Source organism: Thamnophis elegans, chromosome 12 (genome assembly GCF_009769535.1).
Source record: "Thamnophis elegans isolate rThaEle1 chromosome 12, rThaEle1.pri, whole genome shotgun sequence".
In the NCBI taxonomy this organism is placed as follows: domain Eukaryota; kingdom Metazoa; phylum Chordata; class Lepidosauria; order Squamata; family Colubridae; genus Thamnophis; species Thamnophis elegans.
The window spans coordinates 30,790,872-30,812,249 of NC_045552.1; the positions used below are offsets into that span (position 1 = coordinate 30,790,872).

General features: G+C 45.2%; 1 protein-coding gene across 1 annotated transcript in view; it reads left to right on the top strand.

Moving 5' to 3' along the window:
- Positions 1 to 21,378, top strand: part of MACF1 (microtubule actin crosslinking factor 1) — a 350,069-nt gene that overhangs the window by 125,921 nt on the left and 202,770 nt on the right. Inside the window, 9 exon segments of the mRNA XM_032227099.1 lie at positions 345 to 457; positions 6,299 to 6,405; positions 7,072 to 7,191; positions 9,318 to 9,413; positions 10,085 to 10,212; positions 10,373 to 10,466; positions 11,469 to 11,623; positions 13,110 to 13,401; positions 14,522 to 14,650. Of these exon segments, the coding sequence (XP_032082990.1) occupies positions 345 to 457; positions 6,299 to 6,405; positions 7,072 to 7,191; positions 9,318 to 9,413; positions 10,085 to 10,212; positions 10,373 to 10,466; positions 11,469 to 11,623; positions 13,110 to 13,401; positions 14,522 to 14,650 (1,234 nt within the window).

Consider the following 21,378-nt stretch of genomic DNA (forward strand, 5'->3'; position numbering starts at 1 on the left):
TACTACAGCTACACCCCAGGGTACTACTGAAGGGTCGTTGAGGGGCTTTCTTCTGTAGTGACACCAGAACTTTGGGTGCTTCCCCACCTCTTCACCCCACCAATTCACAAAGATTTTCTTGTAAAAAGACCTTCCTTGTTAGTGAAGGATGCCATCAGCACACTGGCCTTCTCAGTATGCTCTCCTCAGAAGTTAACCATTGACAGGCATCCCTTCGCAAATCATCTACATTCACAGAGGTGTCCCCATGTGGGAAGAGGCTGTTCATTGTCTCCTTTAGCAGATGTGTACCACTTGTTTGCAAATGCTGAGTCGTCATAGTTTGGCTTCTCTGTTTCCTCCAGACCAGATCTTGTGGACATGGAGAGAGTTTATATTCAAAGCAACCGAGAGAACCTGGAGCAGGCCTTTGAGATTGCTGAACGGCTTGGTGTCACCAGGTTGCTGGATGCAGAAGGTGATTGAGGGAACATTGGCGGGAGGTTGCATTTGATGGAGATAAGTTGAAAAAGTTGGGCTCTGGAAGGCAAGAGAGTTTAGATGTTGAAGTGACCAAACCAACTAGGTTTACAATACTGGCAGCATGTTTCCAAGTCAGGTAGATTCCTCCTTCACTTCTCAGCATTCTGAGGTTGCTTGAGAAGTTTAATCAGAGGTCATAGGGCTTTCCAGGGTCTCCCCCACAGCCTGAGATGCCCCCGTGTGGTTGCTTAACAACTGCAGTGGGGGAAGAAGCTAGGATTGTAATTGTTGAGTGAGATGATCATGTGGGTACCTTGCATAACAAAACAATGACTTATGACCCAAATTGTTGGCTTCATTGTGATCATATGTTGATGACTGGTTATATTATTATTATTATCTAACATTACTGATTTCCAAAGCGCTTTTAAGAATTTGCTTCCATTTAAAAAGTCAACATTGCCCCAAGATGCATGAAGGCCTCCAGGCTTTCTGGAGGCACTTAATGGATTAAGATAGATCTGCATTGATTCCTGTAGAATCTGAGCCTTACATTTAGTTCCTGTCTGAACAATGCACCATACAGCTTCTTATGAACTATGCAACTTGAGATTGTAGATGTTAAGAACTCTGTTCTTAATTACTTTGCTGAAGAAGGAGAGAGAAGGTTATTCATGTATGTAAAAAACCACCACTTTAGGGCAGAAGTGTTCAAGAGAAAATAATATCTTCCTGGTTCATAAGAGACTTTATATTCCATGGTGGATCGCACCACAATCTTGATTCCTCTACATGAAATGTGAAGTAATGCTATTGTGAAAATGTCAGTTGGTCTTACCTGAACTGCATGTCTCGAAGTTGGCGTGGGAGTAGTCACACATGGGTATTAACACAGCCCTTTTGCCCTGGAGACTGAGGTAAATCTTGAGGCCACACCTCCATTCCTCCTCTGACCTCCCAGATTAACTGATGGTTCATAGCAGAGCATCTGGAAGGAAGGGACAGATAGAAAACACACACACATCCTTCCTGCCTGGCCCTGCCTGACCACTAAACTAACTCAGGCCCCTGGCGCGATGCACCCTAAAAAATGGGAGGGAAGTGACTACTCCCACCCCAACTTCGAAACATGCAGTTCAGGTAAGACCAACTGACAGTTTCCGAAATGAGGCGTGGGAGGAGTCACACATGGGACATACCAAAGCTAGATGTCCTTGGGAGGGATCAATGGGCCTGAGCCCCCCGAGGGTCTAAGACTCCCTGAAGAACCCTCCTCCCAAAGGCCGATGTAAGCGTCTAGCCAGTAATGCCTGATGAAAGGTGAGGGAGAGGACCAGGCGGCAGCCCTGCAAATCTCTTCTATGGGAGCCTAGGTGGCCCAGGCCGCTGAGGTGGCTGCACTTCTGGTGGAGTGCGCGGTGATGCCCTCTGGGACCTGAAATCCCCGTGCCTAGTAGGCCTTTGAGATGGCCGCTCTGATCCACCTGCTAATGGCTGCCGGGGAAACCATGGTTCCCCGGGTAGATGCCTGAAAAGAGACGAAGAGGGCCTCTGAACTCCTAAAGGGCGCCGTGCACTTCAGATAGATGTGCAGGGCTCTTCTAACATCCAGCCAGTGTCATGATCTTTCCCTATCCCTGGAGGGCTGCGGACAGAAGTCTGGCAGAACTATCTCTAATACCCTGTGGAAGGGAGAGTTGATCTTGGGCATGAATGTGGGATCCAGCCTGAGGATGACCCGGTTCTCCAGAAAGGTGCAGAGATCCGCTCTGCTGGAAAGAGCGTTAAACTCAGATACTCTCCTGGCTGAGGTGATGGCAACCAGGAAGACGGCCTTAAGGGTCAAAAATTGTAGGGAAACCTCCCTCAAGGGTTCGAAAGGTGCCTCCATCAGTGACTGGAGGACCATGGGCAGGTTCCAGGTCGGGAATCAATGGACCACTGGGGGATTCAGATTCGCCACTCCCTTAAGGAAACACCTTAGGACCGGATGCTGTGACAAAGGCGGTGAATCCACCACCACCCCCGCAGGACCATGGAGAGGGCAGAGATTTGTCTCCTAAGGGTGCTGGGGGCCAGACCTTTCTCCAGACCTTCCTGTAGGAAGCCCAGAACCTGGGGTACAGAAGTCGAAGCTGGAACAATGTCCCTTGCTTGGCACCAATCCGTGAAAGCGACCCAGGAGGCATTGTAGATCCTGGACACCTTGATGGTCTTAATGACCTTCGCGGAGAAATGGGCTCCTCTTAGTTGTTCCCGCTCAATCGCCAGACTGTCAGATGGAGCCACTCCGGGTCCGGATGCTCCAGAGACCCCTGGTGCAGGGACACTTCCCCTGGGGGGATCCTCCAGTGGGGAGCTCAGGGCAGCTCCACCAAGTCTGCTAGCCAGGGATGACGTGGCCAGAAGGGAGCCACTAGTATCATCTCTGCTCTCTCTGCCACTAACTTCCTCAGACCCCGGGAATAAGGGGAAGGGGTGGGAAGGCGTAGAGGAGACCAGGTGGCCATCTGCATCTGTCTATGGCGCCCCTGGACGGGAACCTTGATATGAAGCTTGGCAGCTGGGCGTTCGCTAGGCTTGCGAAGAGATCCACTGCCGGGCGTCTGAACCTCTCGCAGATCTGTAGGAAGACGTTGGGATGGAACTGCCATTCTCTGTTGTCGACCGTCACCCTGCTGAGCCAATCCGCTTGCTGGTTCTCTGTCCCGGAGATGTGTTCCGCTCTGATGGACTGAAGATTCCTTTCTGCCCAGTTCCCCAACTGGAGGGCCTCGTCGGGTAGGGCCTTGGAATGTGTGCCCCCTTGCCTGTTCACGTGGGCCTTGGCTGCCACATTGTCCGTCAAGACCAGGACATGGTGGCCGGTCACAGTGGTCTTGAAGTGACGTAGGGCCAGATGGATGGCCCTGAGCTCCAACCACTTTATGTTGTTGTGCAGGTCTGTTGGAGTCCAGCGGCCCTGGGCTATCTGGGCCTCCAGGTGTGCTCCCCAGCCGAACAGGCTTGCGTCCGTTGTGAGTACCTTCCTCACTGGTTCCTTGAAAAGTGATCCCTTGTCTAGGGCTGGGGTCAGCCACCAACGGAGCGAGAGCAGCACCTGGGGTGACACTCGAACCTTGAAACTTGTGTCAGCTGTGAATCCAGGAGGACCCCCAAATTGCGAGCCCTCTCTGAGGGGTGTAAGTTTTCACCCCCAGGATCAAGGATGGACTATCTGGACTATCCTTCGGGGGGAACATCCATAGCCACTCAGTCTTGTTGGGATTGAGGACGAGTTTGTTTACCCCCATCCAGTTCCTAACAGCCTCCAGGCACCGGCACATCACGTCCGCCGCTACACTGAGCAGGCACGGGGCAGAAAGATATAATCGTGTATCATCAGCATACTGATGATACTTGACCCCGTGCTGTCGAATGATGTCACCCAGCGGCTTCATGTAGATGTTAAATAGGAGGGGGGACAAGACCGAACCCTGCGGCACCCCACATTTAAGGGGCCTAGGGGTCGACCTCTGTCGCCCGACCAACACCGACTGTGACCTGTCAGAGAGGTAAGAGGAAAACCACCGTAGAACGGTGCCTCCCACTCCCACCTCCTCTAACCGTTGCAGAAGGATACCATGGTCGATGGTATCGAAAGCCGCTGAGAGGTCTCTCAGAATAGGATCCAGCGAAGAACTGAAAACCTTGTCCCTGGTGTAGACATCTCCTGCCAGGTGCCACTTTGCATGAGACTCCGCCTGCCAGTGACGCAGCCACAGCAGGCGCCTGGACGCTACAGAGGATGACAAATCTCGCAAAGCATACTTAACTGCATCCAGCGTGATGTCCGCCGAAAACTGGGTGGCTGCCAGCACCTTGGAAATGTCCTGTAGCAGACGTACTTCCGTGGCCGGAGTCCTGTTTCTCAGGTGTTCCAGCCATAGTACTGTGGGCCTGTTGAAAAAAGATGTGGACGTGGCCCCCCTAATAGCCCAGGTTATTGCCAGGAAGGACTTACGCATGATCATCTCTGCCTTCTTGTCTTTTGCCTTGAGACAGTTGGCTATGTCTCCAGTCACCACCGCAGAAGCCGAAGCCAGGCTGCTGAATGCTGCTGAATGAGGCCCCCGTCTGGTTTTCTGTGAGAGAGTGATACCTGGAGTGCTTGGGCAAAGGTAGAGTTGAGATTATAGAACCTACGCTCATTGCCCCCCAGATTGGGAAAAAACACTGCAGTTGCAGGACTGGGCTCTGGAGGGGTGTCCAGGTCTGCTGTGGTCCTGGCCTTACGAAGTAAGGAGCTAAACAAGGAGGGGGGGAACAGCCCGGTGATGTTGGGAGCTTCAGGGGCTTGGGCATCCTCATCCTCAGAAAACCCCACCTCCCCCTCCTCTAAATCTGAAGCTTCACTAGCAGTAGAGGGGGAGGGTGACCTGGGTTCTCTGGTGGCAGAGGACCTGGGGCGATCCTGGTAACTCCTGGACTTGTCCCGGGAAGACCTACTCCTGGAACCTTGGGACTGGTGTTTCATCCCAGAAGCAATTCCCTGGGCTATGGCCCTGGCTAACACTTCCTGGAAGCTTTCAGGAAGCTTTGGCAGAGATGGGTGCAGCTCTGGGGGTTGCAAGAACTCCCTTGGCTCTGGGGATTGCATTGCCAGCCAGTGTCTGGCAGAGCTGGGTGCCATGCACCCAAAGGGATCACCCCTAGCCTCAGATGGGTGGGCAGGCGATGGGGGGGGGGGGCGATAGGGAGCTGCACCCTCTGCCTGAGCTCCTTGGGGAGCCAGGGGATGCCACCTGGGCCTCTACCAGCATAGGGAGCCTGCGGGGGGAGTGTGATCTAGAAGGTGATGGACTAATGGTGGCCCTAAACCTTCTAGTGGAGGCCCTGGTAACTCTACCCCCTTTACAGGAGGTTTCCTTCCTAGGGGCCCTGGGGGTGCTTTTCTTGGCGGGGGACCTCGCTCTGGTGACTGGGGGAGCCCCCCTAGAGGTCCCCTCGCCTTGGTCCAAGTCCCCTGGGGATCTAGGCCCAGCACCCCTGCTGCTCACCGCCTCCGCCATGCTACTCACGATTCTGACGATCACCCCCTCCTCACTCTTCTGCCGGCTCAATTTGATGTGTGCGATGCTCTTCAGCCTCCGCGCTCCTTCCCTGCCATCGATCCACGCCCAACTGCCGGCAAGCACCAAAAACTATGGCTCTCCCTGGATTGCTGACAGAGATAAGGCCGTTCCAAGCCTCTTCTGGCTTCTTCAGAGCTTCTTGAGTGCTCTCGGCGACTGTAGGAGGTACACCGGCCACGCACTCACTCATGTGCTCCAAGATGGCGGAAACAAAGATGGCGGCCGCCGATCTGCTGTCCGAGCTCCTCTGAAGCTTGTGGGCACTGGTCAACGATCCTGCAGAATCTTCTGAGCTACGATGCTTGCGAAGGCCTCCTGGTGATCCTTTGGCCGTTCTGGTAAGCCGCGCGACTCAGCGGCTGCTACCCCTCTTACATGGCCGTCTGGCCACCTGGGGCACGCGCTAGCAAGCGGTGAGGCTTGGGATGCTAGCAGCATGGAGCACAGAAGAGGAGGGTTGAAAGTAATCCTGTAAAAAAAGGCTTAATTTTCCTGAAAAAAACTTGAAGTCTTTGAAGCGAGGGAGAGTCAGGTAAACACTCCCTCTGGGCCAGAGTCTGAAGTTAATCTGGGAGGTCAGAGGAGGAATGGAGGTGTGGCCTCAAGATTTACCTCAGTCTCCAGGGCAAAAGGGCTGTGTTAATACCCATGTGTGACTCCTCCCATGCCTCACTTCGGAGACAGCTTTAGACACAAGTCATTTTTCTTTTCTTTTCTTTCAGATGTTGATGTCCCTTCACCAGATGAAAAATCTGTAATCACTTACGTGTCTTCAATTTATGATGCCTTCCCCAAAGTCCCCGAGGGAGGAGAAGGAATTAGTGCCACTGTAAGTTTAGCTACCTTTGTTCAGCCTGGAGGGTTCACTCAACATTTTGTTTTTCTGCAACTTCTTACCACCGTTGTTTCCAAGCATATCACTGTGTACCTGTAAGGAGAAAGGCAATATATTGATATGAGAGCCAAGGCCTTTGGTCATCTGAAATACAAATAGTGGACTTGTACAATAAAAGAAATGATAGTTTGTGTTTCTATTTTTTTTAATTAAATGAATTGAAGATTATTGGAAAAGTTGCTGTCCTGCTTCAACTTTTCTCACATTTACATAATGTGTGAGATGTGTTGGCAGGGAATGGGCAGTTGTGACATGGCTGTTCTGGCCGATGTCAGGTTAGAAAGTCAGCCATGCTTCTATGCGTTCCTCTTCCTTGCTGCTTCTTGGTGGAAACTCAGCTTTTAGGAAGGGAGGATTGTTCTTTCTTTGGCTTCCTTTGGTGCTGAGGCCCCATCGTTCCCAGCCATCTCTCGGGGGCCTTGGAACTTTGGCACTGGCCTTGAGCCCCTTTGCAAAGGCAAAGAGAAAGGGCTTGTTTTAGTCTCTGTTTTTTTCTTTTGCCCCATTTTGATGGCTCTTCTTTGGCTGTATGATTTTTCCTGGTGTTTCTTCTCCATCCAGTACCACTTGAGTGCCCTCGATTTCCCCTTTTTCTTGTAGGAAGTGGACACAAAATGGTTAGAATATCACACCTGTGTAGAAACACTCATCAGCTGGATCAAGCAGCATACGATACAGATGTGTGACAAATCTTTTCCCCAAAACCCTGTAAAGCTCAAGGTAAGTTCTGGCCAGTTTTCCTCTTATCAGATCTGAAATGGCTCCTGATTTCAGTTGCTGCACAGTCATTTGTGGAAGCTCCTCCTATCCAAAATACAATTGTGTACAATTGATTCTGTGGCCTTGGTTGAGCTTAGCTATGGATTGCATCCCAACTCAAGAGAGTCAGTTATCCGGTGATGAGGACACCAGATTAGAAACCAGGAGACCATATATACTGATAGCAATAATAGTGATATAACAAAATAATTCTAACCATATTTATAATTATATTCGCTCATTTATGTTCCTGTTAAATATATTAGCATACATATAGTTATAAATAATGTTCATATTTTACTTAAACATAAACAATACTCTTTCTTCACCTGTTGTCTATCTCTTATCTCTAACATTGATAAAGCCTATTCCACTTTAAATAATATTCTGTGTCTCCTGTTACCTTTTTTTCTATTGTAAAATAGTATGCTCGGACAATACACTGTATTCAAAATACTTATATATAAATGAAAAAAACTTGACAGGAAAAGAAAAAAGAAACCAGGAGACCATGAGTTCCAGTCCCTCCTTAGGCATGAAAGCCAACTGGGAGATTGGGTCAATCATTCTTTTTCAGCCTAGCCCACCTCACAGGATTGTTGTTGAGGGCAAAGTAGGAAAGTAAAAAAGTTAAAAAGTATATAAAGTAATAAAGGCATGACCATTTTTTAAATAAAACTTCAAGGTTAAATTACAGCAGCCCCTGAAGTAACACGACACTTTTTGTTTTGGAGGGGTCTTAGAATTAGTTTCTTTTTATCTCTATTTTCTAATGCGCAGTCTCTATTCAGGTACTACAGGCAGCTGGTCTCTGCAGTAGCGAAAAGTAGTTGGCTGTGAGGGAGAAGACTTCTGGTTGTTTGCTAGTATTGGAACTGGGGGGGGGGAGAGGCAGGGCATTGGTCTTCCTGTAGGAATGACAGTCTCATCGGGAAGCCTGTGGTTGTGGAGGGGAACAACTTCCCACTTCTCCTTTCCTTTGGGGTTTCCGTCTGGGTCGCTAGAGGCAGAGAGATGAAACTGTGAGAGGAAGCAGAATTAGTGGTGTATTTGGATATGAGGAAAGGGAATCTGTGTCTTGGGGAGGGTCACCTTTCTGCTCCTCTTGGCAACTGAAGTGGAATGAAAGATTTTGAAAAGCATTTGGCTGCATGGCTCCTCCTGCTATAGCTAAGTGCTAAGAAGGGTTGGCTCTGGTGGTTTATTTTATAGGCCACGGCAGTCCCCAGACTTTAGGGGATTCCCAATGTCATCTAAAGCCTACCTTAAAACATCAAAATGGATAAAACAGATAGTTACCCACAATTCCACATTGCAGTGAAAGGCCCCATGAAAAAAGGGGGGAAAAGGTTTTCAGCACCTCTGAAATGTGAGAAGGGGAGGGCAGCATATGAATCCACCATATAAGGACCACTGCAGAAAATGTCTTAGCTATCTAGACTGGGCAGGCAGCCTCAGACATAATAAGGCAGATCATGATGTATCCTGGCAGCAGGCCATGTGTGGCTGTATAGTCCCTACTTTGATTGAATCCTGAAAATTACTGGTGGAATCCAATGAGCATCGCTCTGTGGGAGCAGATTTCCCCAGCTGACAGCCTGGCTGTAGGTTCTGCACCAACAGCAGCTTTTTTTTTTTTTCCTTCTATGTTATCTGCATTAAGGGCAGCCACGTTTAAAGAGTGTTGCAATTGCCTCTCACATGATGATCTGGATGTGAGTTCTTGTGGGTTTAGAGTCAGGAACAAGAATGGTCCAGAGGAAGGCAACAAGAAATAGCAGGATTGCAGGAAGGAAACTAAAAGTTGGGAAAGGATTGAGCTGAGAATCCTGGGAAGTTACCTTCTGCTGAATGAGGTCCCCGTCTGGTTTTCTGTGAGAGATTGGGAGGAGGCCAAGAAGTCAACACAGGCCCAAATAATCAAAAGGCAGCACCAGCTTTGGTAGCAAGAAGCTCCCCTTTATGATCTTACTTCTTACTTCTAAGAACTTCCACAGCTCAAAATACGATGCATTTCCCTCCTTTTTTTTATCTTTCTTGCCTTCTTTAAGAAAGAGGATTCATGGATAAATCCTCTCATTTTGCAGGCACTTTATAACCAGTATATCCATTTTAAAGAAACAGAAATCCCAACAAAACAGTTAGAAAAAAGAAGCATTGAAGAGTTATACAAATTGCTGGAGGTAAGAGACTTGCATAGATGTATTGAGGTGTCTTAAAAAAGGACTGCAAATGACCACCTTGGCTTGACTGGTGGCGCAGAATTTCAGTTCTGCATTCCCTTAAATCTGGCACATGAGTGAGAGTTACAGGTAAGCTCTGACTTCAGCTCCCCATCCCTAGTGAAGTTTTATAGCATGAACCAAGTTTCTCTTCTAACTCTTTATAGTGCTAAATGTGGGGGGCCAGCAGTTTCCCTGGGAAGACCATTGGGGTGTGTGTGTGAAAGATTATGGAAGATGGTGGATCAGGCCCTTTTCCTGCCCCAAGTAGGCTTCTGCCAAATCCTGTGGTCACAATCACACCTCTCTCTCTAGGCCTGATCTCTGGCAGCTGCTCCTTAGTTGTTTCCCGTGGAAATGACTGAAATTTAGCTCAAACTCAGCTCAGTGAATTTACACCATGTCTGCTGTGCCTTAAGTTATTTAAGACTTTCTAAATGTTGTCCAAACAGTATTTGGTTGTTGCAGAGGAGAATCTCCTGGAAGGCAATTCTCATTTGCTGCACCTCAACCCGGACAAAAGAATGAATCATTTGGGTCTCAAAGCCCAGGAGAGGACCTCTTTGTACAGGGTGTGTTCTGTGGTCAGGCTCAGGAGAAACGGCTCCTCCTCCTCTGTTGTCTGAATCTAGGTCTGGATTGAATTTGGACGCCTGAAGCTGCCGCAGGGCTACCATCCCAACGACGTAGAGGAAGAGTGGGGAAAGCTGATCATAGAGATGCTGGAGCATGAGAAGCTTCTACGACCAGCTGTGGAAAGGTGACCCCTGTGCTGGGCAGTGTGAGGGATGGGAAAATTTCTTCTCTGTGTTGCCTCTGTAAGGTTTAGACTCTATAAGGATAAATATCTCTTCTTTTACTTAGAAAAAGAAGTGACTCATCCATTCTCTTTGAAATAGTGACTGAGGTTTATTTTGCAGACTGGAGCTGCTGCTGCAGAGAGCAAACAAGATTCAGAATGGGACCCTCAGCTGTGAGGAAAAACTCACCTTGGCAAGGAACACGCTGCAGGCAGTAAGTGTCTGCTCTTTGGCCTCCCTCCCACACAACCACTGTGAGTGGTCTCACCTTTGGTCTCAGGGGGCCATAAGCCTTTGAAGCAGTCCCCCATGCTCTTGGACTGTCAGGCATTCCACAATCTGTAGCTTGAAGTTGCTTTGTCTGCCTGCAGTTGCTTCCTGCTGGTAGGATCTTGGTGAAGTTTCTCTTGCTCCATCTTTGGCCTCTGTGCTTTCCCTTAGGCTTCCCTCATTGATATGTTGCTTCTTGCTCTTTTCCCTTCCATCTTCTGGTTACCTCCTCCCACTTCCTCTTTCCTCTTGTTTCACTGTCTCCCCTTTTCCACTTTCCTCTCTTGCCTTTATCAAGCACAATGGTTAGAATGCAGTACTGCAAGCTAACTCAGTGCTCACTCCAGGAGTTTATGACTGGCTCAAGGTGGACTCGGCCTTCCATCCTTCCAAGGTGGGTAAAATGAGGACCCAGATTGTTGGGGGCCATAGGGCTGGCTCTGTATACCACTTAGAGAGGGCTGTCAAGCACGGTGAAGCGGTATATAAGTCTAGGTGCTATTGTTACTGCAACCTTTCTTGCTACATGTGCCAAAATGCTCTGGTCTTTGACATTGTTACATACTGACAGACAGTATGGTAGTTTCCACCAAGGTCCTCTGATCTGGCGGGAAAATACTCAAAGATGATTGGCCGAGAGGTCTGACAGCTCCCTATAAAAGGGCTGCTGCCAGACAGAGACTTTGCTGGATTGAATATAGTGTTCCTTAATAAAGAGCTGTTGTTACTGTTAGCCTGAGTCTGCCTCATCCATTCACCCGATGTAACAGACATCCTTCAGGAAAGCAAACCTGAACCACACTGAACTCCCGGCTGACACTTTTTTTTTAGGATCAATTCCCTTTTCATGACTGTACAGTTCCTCTGCCAGAGGTTTTGGGCATCTTCCTCAAAGTGCATCATAGAAAGAGAATCTCCTTAAGAACCTTAAATTATCTCTTGCCAGGAGGAAGCCCAATTGGAGTCGGGCCAGCCAGTGCAGTATGAATCCGATGTCATCATGTACCTCCAGGAGTGCGAGGGACTCCTCCGACAGCTGCAGATGGATGTTCAGATACTCCGGGATGAGAACTATTACCAGGTGGAGGAGCTGGTCTTCAAGTGAGTGATGTTTGTGGGCATTTAGAAAGGAGCTTTTAAGAGCATGTAAGACAGTTGCGAAATAAAGTTGCATTTCAAGCCTGGGGAAAGGATGGCTCCTCTGTCTTCCCAAGGACGGCTGGTCTTGGTCCAGTTGAGGACCGTGTAATGGTTGGATATGCCCTGTGACTTTCCATCTGACTGATTCAGTGATTGAATTTATACTGCACTGCACTCACACAAGAATCGATCTCACACAAGTACAAATGTTATTATATCTGCACCCCAATAAAGCCCCAAAATAATAAGCACACAAACTAAGACATGTCTGGTCACGTGATGCCTCAATTTACAATCATGACTTATAACCATAATTCTGGGCTTGATTATGGTCATAAGTTAAGGACTTTTTCATGTTTTAATCTGTTATATTTTAATAATTAGTATTTTTATGTATAGTTGTTTTATTGATTGTTGTATGCTACCCAGGGAGAGTTTTTATGAGATGGATGGTCATATAAATGGGATAAATAAATAGTCAGGAAGTTTCCAGCACTGTGTTTGCAGTTATGTATGCGTGTGATTCTCTGCCAACCTTGCCTTTCAATCGGTCAATCAGAATAGAGCTGGAAGAGACCTTGGAGGTCTTCTAGTCCAACCCTCAAGACCTTATACTATTTCAGACAAGTTGCTGTCTAGTTTTTTCTTAAAAACCTCCAGTGTTTGAGCACACACGATTTCTGAAGGCCAGCTGTTCCACTGGTTAATTGTCCTCACTGTTAGGAAGTTTCTTCTTAATTCCAGGTTGCTTCTCTCTTTGATTTGTTCAATATGTTTTTGTCTCCAGTCCTTTAATCATCTTAGTTGCTCTTCTCTCCACTTTTTCCAAAGTCTCAAAATCTTTTTTTGTAATGTAGTAAATAAAACTGGATGCATTATTCCATGTATGGATTTACTAAGGCTTTATAAAGCGGTACTAATACTTTACGTGATTTGATTCTATGCCTCTGTTTATACAACCAAGGATTGCATTAGCTTGTTTGGTGGCTGTTGCACACAGCTGACTCATGTTTAAGTGATCGTCTACTAGGACTCCAAGGTCCCTCTCACAGTGACTGTTTTTTGAGCCAGGTTTTGCCTAATCCGTTTTTTTACCTTTGGTTTTTCCTGCCCTTGCTTTTCTCCACATTAAATTACATTTTATTGGATAGGGCCCATTGTTCAAGTCTGTGAAGATCTTTTTAGATCCTGAGATTGTCTTATGGGCTATTCCTGCCAGCTTAGTATCATCCACAAATTTGATGAGTTCTTCCTCTATTCCCTCATCTAAGTCATTTATGAAGATATTGAAGAGTATTGGGTCTAAGATGGAACCTTGTGGTACCCCACTGCTTACTTCCCTCCATGTAGATGTAGCACCATTAAGGACTACTAGTTGAGTACAGTTTGTCAGCCATACAAATCCATCTGGTGGTTATGTTGTCTATCTTGCCTGACTCTCTCCCAGGATTGTGCGGCTTCAAGATGAATTGGTAACTTTGAGGCTGGAGTGTACCAATCTTTACCGGAAAGGTCACTTCTCCTCCCCCTCCTCCTTGGACTTGGCACAGCCTTCCTCCTTGAGCACTAGACACTTGAAGATGGAACCTTTGCTGAAAGGAACGATTGCCCCTCCTGCCTCTACCTCCTGGATTCGGAAGCCAATGCCTCGTGTGGAGTTAGTAGCTATTTCATCCTCTGAAGACGAGGGCAACCTCCGCTTTGTGTACGAGCTGCTCTCTTGGGTGGAAGAGATACAGGTGCGTTGCATGGTGGGAAGGAAAGAAGGACATCAGGTGATGGGTCTGGTGGTGTGTTCAGATAAAGTGCTGAACTAGGTCATTTCCGAACCCAGGTACCTCAAATGGGCTAACTCTCAGAATGCATCCAAAATCTGGAACCCATGACCCCCCCCTGAACTGAAATTAGCACGTTTTATAAAACTTGATATGACATAATATGAAATGTCATATTTCCTGTGGTCAAGTCTTGATATTTGACTGTGCTATGCAGTACTACAACATGGGTTACTTTCAAGGTAGATGCATCTCTGAATCTTTAAGAGCTTTTCCAGGACATTAAAAGCTCTGCTGTTGTTGTAAGCATTGAGGATTCTGGTGTCAACACCTCTTCATTGAGTAATTAGGAAGAAGACCACGAGACTCCATTGATAGAAATCAAATGTACTTTTACTAATTATAAATGATTAGAAGCATAGCAAAGCGAAGACTGATTATTTAGGCGCGAAAGCGAGTGATATATAAAATAACCCATTCCCCACCCCTTGGCATCCCAGTTGCAGTCCAATCATAATTCTCCCAAGTGTCAGGTGCGAGATAACTTCGAAAGGCATCACCGAGATGGAATGTCGGTGCTGTTGGCCTTGGCGGGAACCTCCTCCGCATGCGCAGTCCGACAGGCAGCAGAACTCCAGAATCTTCCTCCAGCACAATTAGTAAACCCCTCCCAAATACCATGCCGTACTCCCCGTTTCAATGGCAGCCGAAGCAGCAGCAAAGCAGAGACTGACATCTGGTAAAAACTGTCTCTGAAACGATGACCCAAAGGGTCCCAGGTTGTCGTATTGCTCTTGAAAGTAATCCGACTTGGTACACAACACAAGTAGGCCAGTTTGCCTTGAAAAACATTATTTGGCCTATTTATTGTAAAAGTTAGGCAAATTTGGAAAAGATTTCTACTGATTTTATCTTGCCAAATGTTGTAAATGTAAATAGTTAAGACTTTTTTTAGTTTTAAAAATCAATTGGAAAAGGACAGTAGAGTAGAAAGAAGCATTTTTGATCAGCAGAACCCTCTGGGGATGACCTGGGGATCCTTTTTCCCTGCCTTGACTGGTGGCTCCTTTTGATGGCCTTTCAGATGAAGCTGGAACGATCCGAATGGGGGAATGACTTGCCCAGTGTGGAAGCCCAGCTGGAGGTTCAGCGCCAAGTCCACAGTAGCGTCAAAGGGATAGGCTCCAGCGTGAAGGAGGCCAGGATGTACGAGGTGAGCAGACCCACTGGGGCTTATTTGACCCACTTCAAGATGGCTTCGAGGACCCTGGGAGGCAAAGTGGGACTACGTTTAACTTGTTTTTAGAGCTGGGTTGATTTTCTCTAGAACATGCTAACTTTTTTCTTGGTCTATAACTATTCACCTCATCTAATCATCATCTTATTCCTCCGGGTAGCATTGATAGCCAATGCAACAACTTCAAAATATATTTATCACAAGGAGGAGGAGCCAACATCGCGACACACAACGTGCGGTCTCGATAATCTGAGACCGCCGTTGACACTTTTGCCACTGGACAGTCCAGTTGGACCTAAACTGTCCCGTAGAGACGGTGAACAGAAGACAAAGCCTTGCTCATCTCAGGGACATCGCAAAGTCCCTGATTGACCCAAGGGAAGTGCTTCAAGCCAGCGCCAAACAGGTAGCCCCCAGGCTGATGAAGTAGGAGATGGCTCTGGAAGGAAGAAAGTGAAAGTGAGTCCATTGGGTGAGGGTGTTTTTTCTATTTTGAGAAAGATTGCCCAAAGAAACTTTAAAAAAAATCAATTAGTCCTTTAAGTAAAAGAATAAAGCGGCGAATTTAATTCTTATTGCACTGCCTTGGAAAGTTCTTGTTTTTTCTTGTAACCACATTTTGTGGATTGAAGTGACCGTAACGTTTCCTGTTTCTCCGCTTGAAGTGAATGAATTGATTTTTTCCCCCTCTATTTTTTGTCACCTTATTTTTTGGCTTGAATTAAAATACTCTTTTTTATTTTAACTATCTCCTCCTACCATTTGTTATTAAATTCCACCAAAGACAATTACAGATTTTTGTTTTCCATAAGCTTGAGACAAGTATGAAAAAGTGGAATCTGCCATTCGGAAGTCAGAGCCTGGTGTTCTTTTTTTTGAAACAATGTATCCTTTGTTCATTCCTCTTTGATCTTATTTTGTAACTGAAGGGTTTGCAACTTGCTTACAAAATCTGATAAAGAGCCAAGGGCATGAATTGTTTTTTGCAGGTGCTTTTGGAAAATATTTTGGCAAGGGAAGGAAAAGGAAAAGAAAAATAACCCTTCTTTTTTGAAGAGTACAAAAGGACTTGTGCTTAAGTCAATTTTATACACACACACACACACACACACACACACACACACTCTCTCTCTCTCTCACACACACACACACAAACACACAAAAGAGGCTTGGAAGGCTAGAGTGGCAGTGGCTATCAGACTCCTTTTTTCTTTTTCCTTCATCTTTTTTTTGGGGGGGGGAAATGGATCAATATGCAGATGAGGAAACCTTAAAATTTTGAAATATCCTGACTGGAATTCAAAATATTTTGGAAGGATTTGGGAGATTTGAGAAGAAGTTGGATAGACTATTGTTTCTCACAGCAAAAGATGATGAGGTTGGAGCCCCAAAAATTAAAGAAGAGAATGAAAATATAGAGCAGTGGTAGTCAACCTTTTTCTACCTACCGTCCACTAATGGATCTTTCTTGATGGAAAAATTTCCTTACCGCCCACCAGTTTTTGCGCAAGTGCGGAACATGAGTATATTTCTTGTTTTCAGACATGGGTTCTAAATTTGTTTCACAATTTAACAACTACTTTTACTCTTACGTTTTGATCTGCACTCCACACAGTGCTTTTTTCCCTCCTCTTTTCCCTTTTATTACAAACACCCAAAACAATGCTGTATTAGGTGCCAATTTTTATTAAGTGTCACCATCAAAACAAAATTCCTTTTCCTGCCTTCTTCTTCTTTACCTTTCTTATAGTATTTCACTATATCAAGGATCTCTTTTTCCCTTTTTTATTTTCTCCTTCTTCCATTACTTATTTCTTTCTTTTATTTTATAAGATAACAAAATTTATTTAAAATTTAATTTATGAGCCAGACTAAACACTGCTTACTCTCCTCCTTTATTTTATCCCCTTTTCTCTATTTTTCTTCCCTTTTTTTGTTAATTTTTTTTAATCTTTTCCTTTTTATTTCCTTTTTTTTACCTTCCTTAGGGCAATGTACAAAAGTAAGGCCGAGCCAGTTAGCTCACTTATTATTATTAGCCAACAAGTCTCTCCTACCTATAACTTTTCTTTCTCCTATTTTGCAACTGCTCTGTTGGGCTTCTGCCTGTCTCTGCTATCCCCTCCTCCCCTTCCCACGTATTTGCTTCTCCTATTTTGCAACTGCTCTGTTCGGCTTCTGGCTGTCCCCTCCCCCCTTTCCCCTTCACATGTGTTTGCTTCTCCTATTTTGCAACTGCTCTTTTCGGATTCTGGCTGTCTCTGCTATCCCCTCCTCCCCTTCCCCTTCCCACGTGTTTGCTTCTCCTATTTTTCAACTGCACTTGCTGAAAAGGAGGTTTTAACCTCCGAAGTCCCTACCACCCACCTGGAATCCTGAAACGCCCACTTGTGGGCGATAGGGACCAGGTTGACGACCCACGATATAGAAGATAAAGACAAGATAATAGATGAACTTTTTAATGGAGCAAATATGGGTGAAAGTGGAAAGAAGGGAATTTGACAGTTTGGAGCTTTATCCCAGATTTCAAGATACAGGAGGAAAAAAAAGGGTGATAATGATGGAGTTAAGAAGAGAAACCTTTTCAGAAATAAGCCAGACAACCAAAGACAAGCTAATTTTAATAACAATTCAAGGGCAATGAGACTATTTGAGAGATCTTTTAAGCAATAAAGTGCGGAGAGAAGTTTATAAAAACTTTATAAAGGAGCTGAAAAGAGAATTGACACAACAACTGGCAAGAGAGATAAAATTGTTTTGCCACTGGAAAGATACAGGTTGATAATGAAAGTTGATGATAAATAGTTAATCTTTGGTGATTAATAAGTAGGAATTTCAGTATTTTGTAGATTGTTTTAGATTGTTATTAAATGTCTATTTGTTAACATATAATTAACTACGACAACAATAATGAAATGATAACCTTAACTAGTAAAGTAACTTGGTTATAAATTGTAAATTGGGACTTGGCGAAAAGACCTATACATTTTATTAATAAATTCTTGTTTAGATCTTGCTATAAAGGTATAATTTTCTTTGGGGCTGATGAGAGGAGAGGTGATATAAATAGTAAATAATTTTTAGTTAACTACAATAATAACAAGGAAATGTTAATGGATAATGTTTAATGATATATACATGTGTTGTATTGGTAAATGGCAGTGAATGCCAGTAGGTGATTGTGTCTTTAAATTCAAATGATTTCAGATAAAAGCACGTTTAAATAATTGTAGTTAAATGAGAATTCTGATACATTGATAGTAAAACATTTAAAATGTACAATATGAATGGTATATGTAATGATTGTGGAAGAAACGCACTAAATGTTTTTGTAACCAATCGTCACGCTTTCTACAAGATGTAATGAAGAATGATTCTTTTTTGTGTTCTTTGTTTAATTAAAACAATAAAAAACTTTTCACACACACACACACACACACACACACACACACACATATATATATATAATATTGTATATTATCAGCACAAATACAACATTATCTGTCAATCGGCTCGTCACAAGAGTCCATCACGACAGAAACCCAATATTTTTACTGTTGCCTTTGTTACATTTGTGTTGTATTTGTGCTGATAAATAAATAAAGGGAGACTAATATAGATCTAAATAGCTTGAAATAGATCTATAGTAGTCTCCCTTTATTTATTTATCAGCACAAATACAACACACACACACACACACACACATATATACACACACACACACACACACACATATACATATACATACATACACACACACACATACACACACAGTGGGGCAAAAAAGTATTTAGTCAGCCACCAATTGTGCAAGTTCTCCCACTTACAAAGATGAGAGAGGCCTGTAATTGACATCATAGGTAAACCTCAACTATGAGAGACAAAATGTGAAAACAAATCCAGACAATCACATTGTCTGATTTGGAAAGAAGTTTTTTTTTTGCAAATTATGGTGGAAAATAAGTATTTGGTCAATTTCAAAAGTTCATCTCAATACTTTGTTATATATCCTTTATTGGCAATGACAGAGGTCAAATGTTGTCTGTAAGTCTTCACAAGGTTGTCACACACTGTTGCTGGGGCTGTCGCTGGGCAACACGGACTTTCAACTCCCTCCAAAGGTTTTCTATGGGGTTGAGATCTGGAGACTGGCTAGGCCACTCCAGGACCTTGAAATGTTTCTTACGAAGCCACTCCTTCGTTGCCCGGGCGCTGTGTTTGGGATCATTGTCCTGCTGAAAGATCCAGCCACGTTTCATCTTCAATGCCCTTGATGATGGAAGGAGGTTTGCACTCAAAATCTCACGATACATGGCCCCATTCATTCTTTCTTGTACCCGGATCAGTCGTCCTGGTCCCTTTGCAGAGAAACAGCCCCAAAGCATGATGTTGCCACCCCCGTGCTTCACAGTAGGTGTGGTGTTCTTTGGATGGAATTCAGCATTCTCTCTCCTCCAAACACGACGAGTTGTGTTTCTACCAAACAGTTCTACTTTTGTTTCATCTGACCATATGACATTCTCCTAATTCTCTTCTGGATCATCCAAATGCTCTCTAGCAAACTTCAGATGGGCCCGGACATGTACTGGCTTAAGCAAGGGGACACATCTGGCACTGTAGGATCTGAGTCCCTGGCGGCGTAGCGTGTTACTGATGGTAGCCTTTGTTACATTGGTCTCAGCTCTCTGCAGGTCATTCACTAGGTCCCCCCGTGTGGTTCTGGGATTTTTGCTCACTGTTCTTGTGATCATTTTGACCCCACCGGGTGAGATCTTGCGTGGAACCCCAGATTGAGGGAGATTATCAGTGGTCTTGTATGTCTTCCAGTTTCTACTTATTGCTCCCACAGTTGATTTCTTCACACCAAGCTGCTTGCCTATTGCAGATTCAGTCTTCCCAGCCTGGTGCAGGACTACAATTTTGTTTCTGGTGTCCTTCGACAGCTCTTTGGTCTTCACCATAGTGGAGTTTGGAGTGTGACTGTTTGAGGTTGTGGACAGGTGTCTTTTATACTGCTAACAAGTTCAAACAGGTGCCATTAATACAGGTAATGAGTGGAGGACAGAGGAGCCTCTTAAAGAAGAAATTACAGGTCTGAGAGCCAGAAATCTTGCTTGTTTGTAGGTGACCAAATACTTATTTTCCACCATAATTTGCAAATAAATTCTTTCCAAATCAGACAATGTGATTGTCTGGATTTGTTTTCTCATTTTGTCTCTCATAGTTGAGGTCTACCTATGATGTCAATCAATTACAGGCTCTCTCATATTTTTAAGTGGGAAAAATTGCACAATTGATGGCTGACTAAATACTTTTTTGCCCCACTGTATATATTTATCACTAAGCCTTTCATTAGGAGGCTCCAAAGCGAACCCAAAAGGTTTTTGTAGTCCGCCTCTCCATCTTACAGCAGGTCCTCTGAGTAGGCGAGCCTAGTGATAGGGCCACCATTATATCACTTTTGTGTCCCTCTGTTATCAGGCAAATGTCCAAAGTACCTGGCCTTTTTCCATGTCTGTTTAATGTTCTTTTTGATGGCATCTTTGAAATTAGTCCATCATCAAACTAATTTCTGATCTGATCTCTGAGTTCTCTCTCTTAAGCATTTGACTTTCTATTGCTTGCTGCATAACTTTCTGCTTCTGAGTTCTATTCTATGCTTTATTCTGAATTTACCTTATTTTTCAGATTATGATGAACTCTCCACCCCCCCACCCCCCAAAAAAAGTGGGTGGAAATGTCTGTGTGTCTTATAGAGTAAATATGGGCCTGTTTTTGGCCTCCCAAACTTCCCACAGGTCTCGCTTTTGCCTCCCTGGCATCCAGAAGCACTCTGCAGGCTAAAAATGGGCCTGTTTTTGGCCTCCAGAGGCCTCCATGGGTCTTGTTTTTGCCCTCCCCATCATTGGGGAGACTGAAAACAGGATGCAAGGTAAGTTTGAGAGGCCAAAAATGGGCAAGTTTTTGGCCTGCAGAATGCTTCTGGATGCCAGGGAGGACAAAAACAGGACCCATGGAGGCCAAAAACTATTTGTGGTCTTGTTTTCCTTCTCTAAACCTAGGTGCGTCTTATAGTCTGGTGCGTTTTATAGTCTGAAAAATATGGTACTTATATAAATAATGCAGGTCTGTTTACAGGAATATATGAGGTTTTTTTGCTTAGCCTTTGATCTCTGTGTGGCCAAAAGCTACCCTCCCCAAAGATTGGGGGCAGTGGGGAACTAAAGTCATTCATTTGTGTTTAAATGTATTTGAAACAAAATGTACCTAATGTGATTACTGTCTAATCCTAAATTTAGCCATTTCCCCCTTCTGTCACATTATATATTTTGAAACGGTGGAGGCATTGAAGGCCTCTGAGGGCCAGGCTCTTAGGAAGCAGTCTCTGCTTCTTTGGCATTGATAACTCAGCTCTTTGATTCGGCAGGTGAGGCAGGTTCCGCTAGCATCACCCAAAGTCTGTTTTTCCACAAGACTCGTTGTCTGTACCTGGAAGAGCGTTTCCAACAGCGTTGCAGCAGCCCTCCCCTCGCTCCTCGAGTCAGTAGCCGAGCTGGCAGTTGAGTTCCCCAGGCTTATGGTTCTGGGGGATTTCAATTTGCCTTCGCTCGGTGAACACTCTGATGGAGCGCAGGAGTTCATGGCTTCCATGACAGCCATGGGCTTGACCCAAGTAATCCGGGGCCCAACTCACTCAGCGGGTC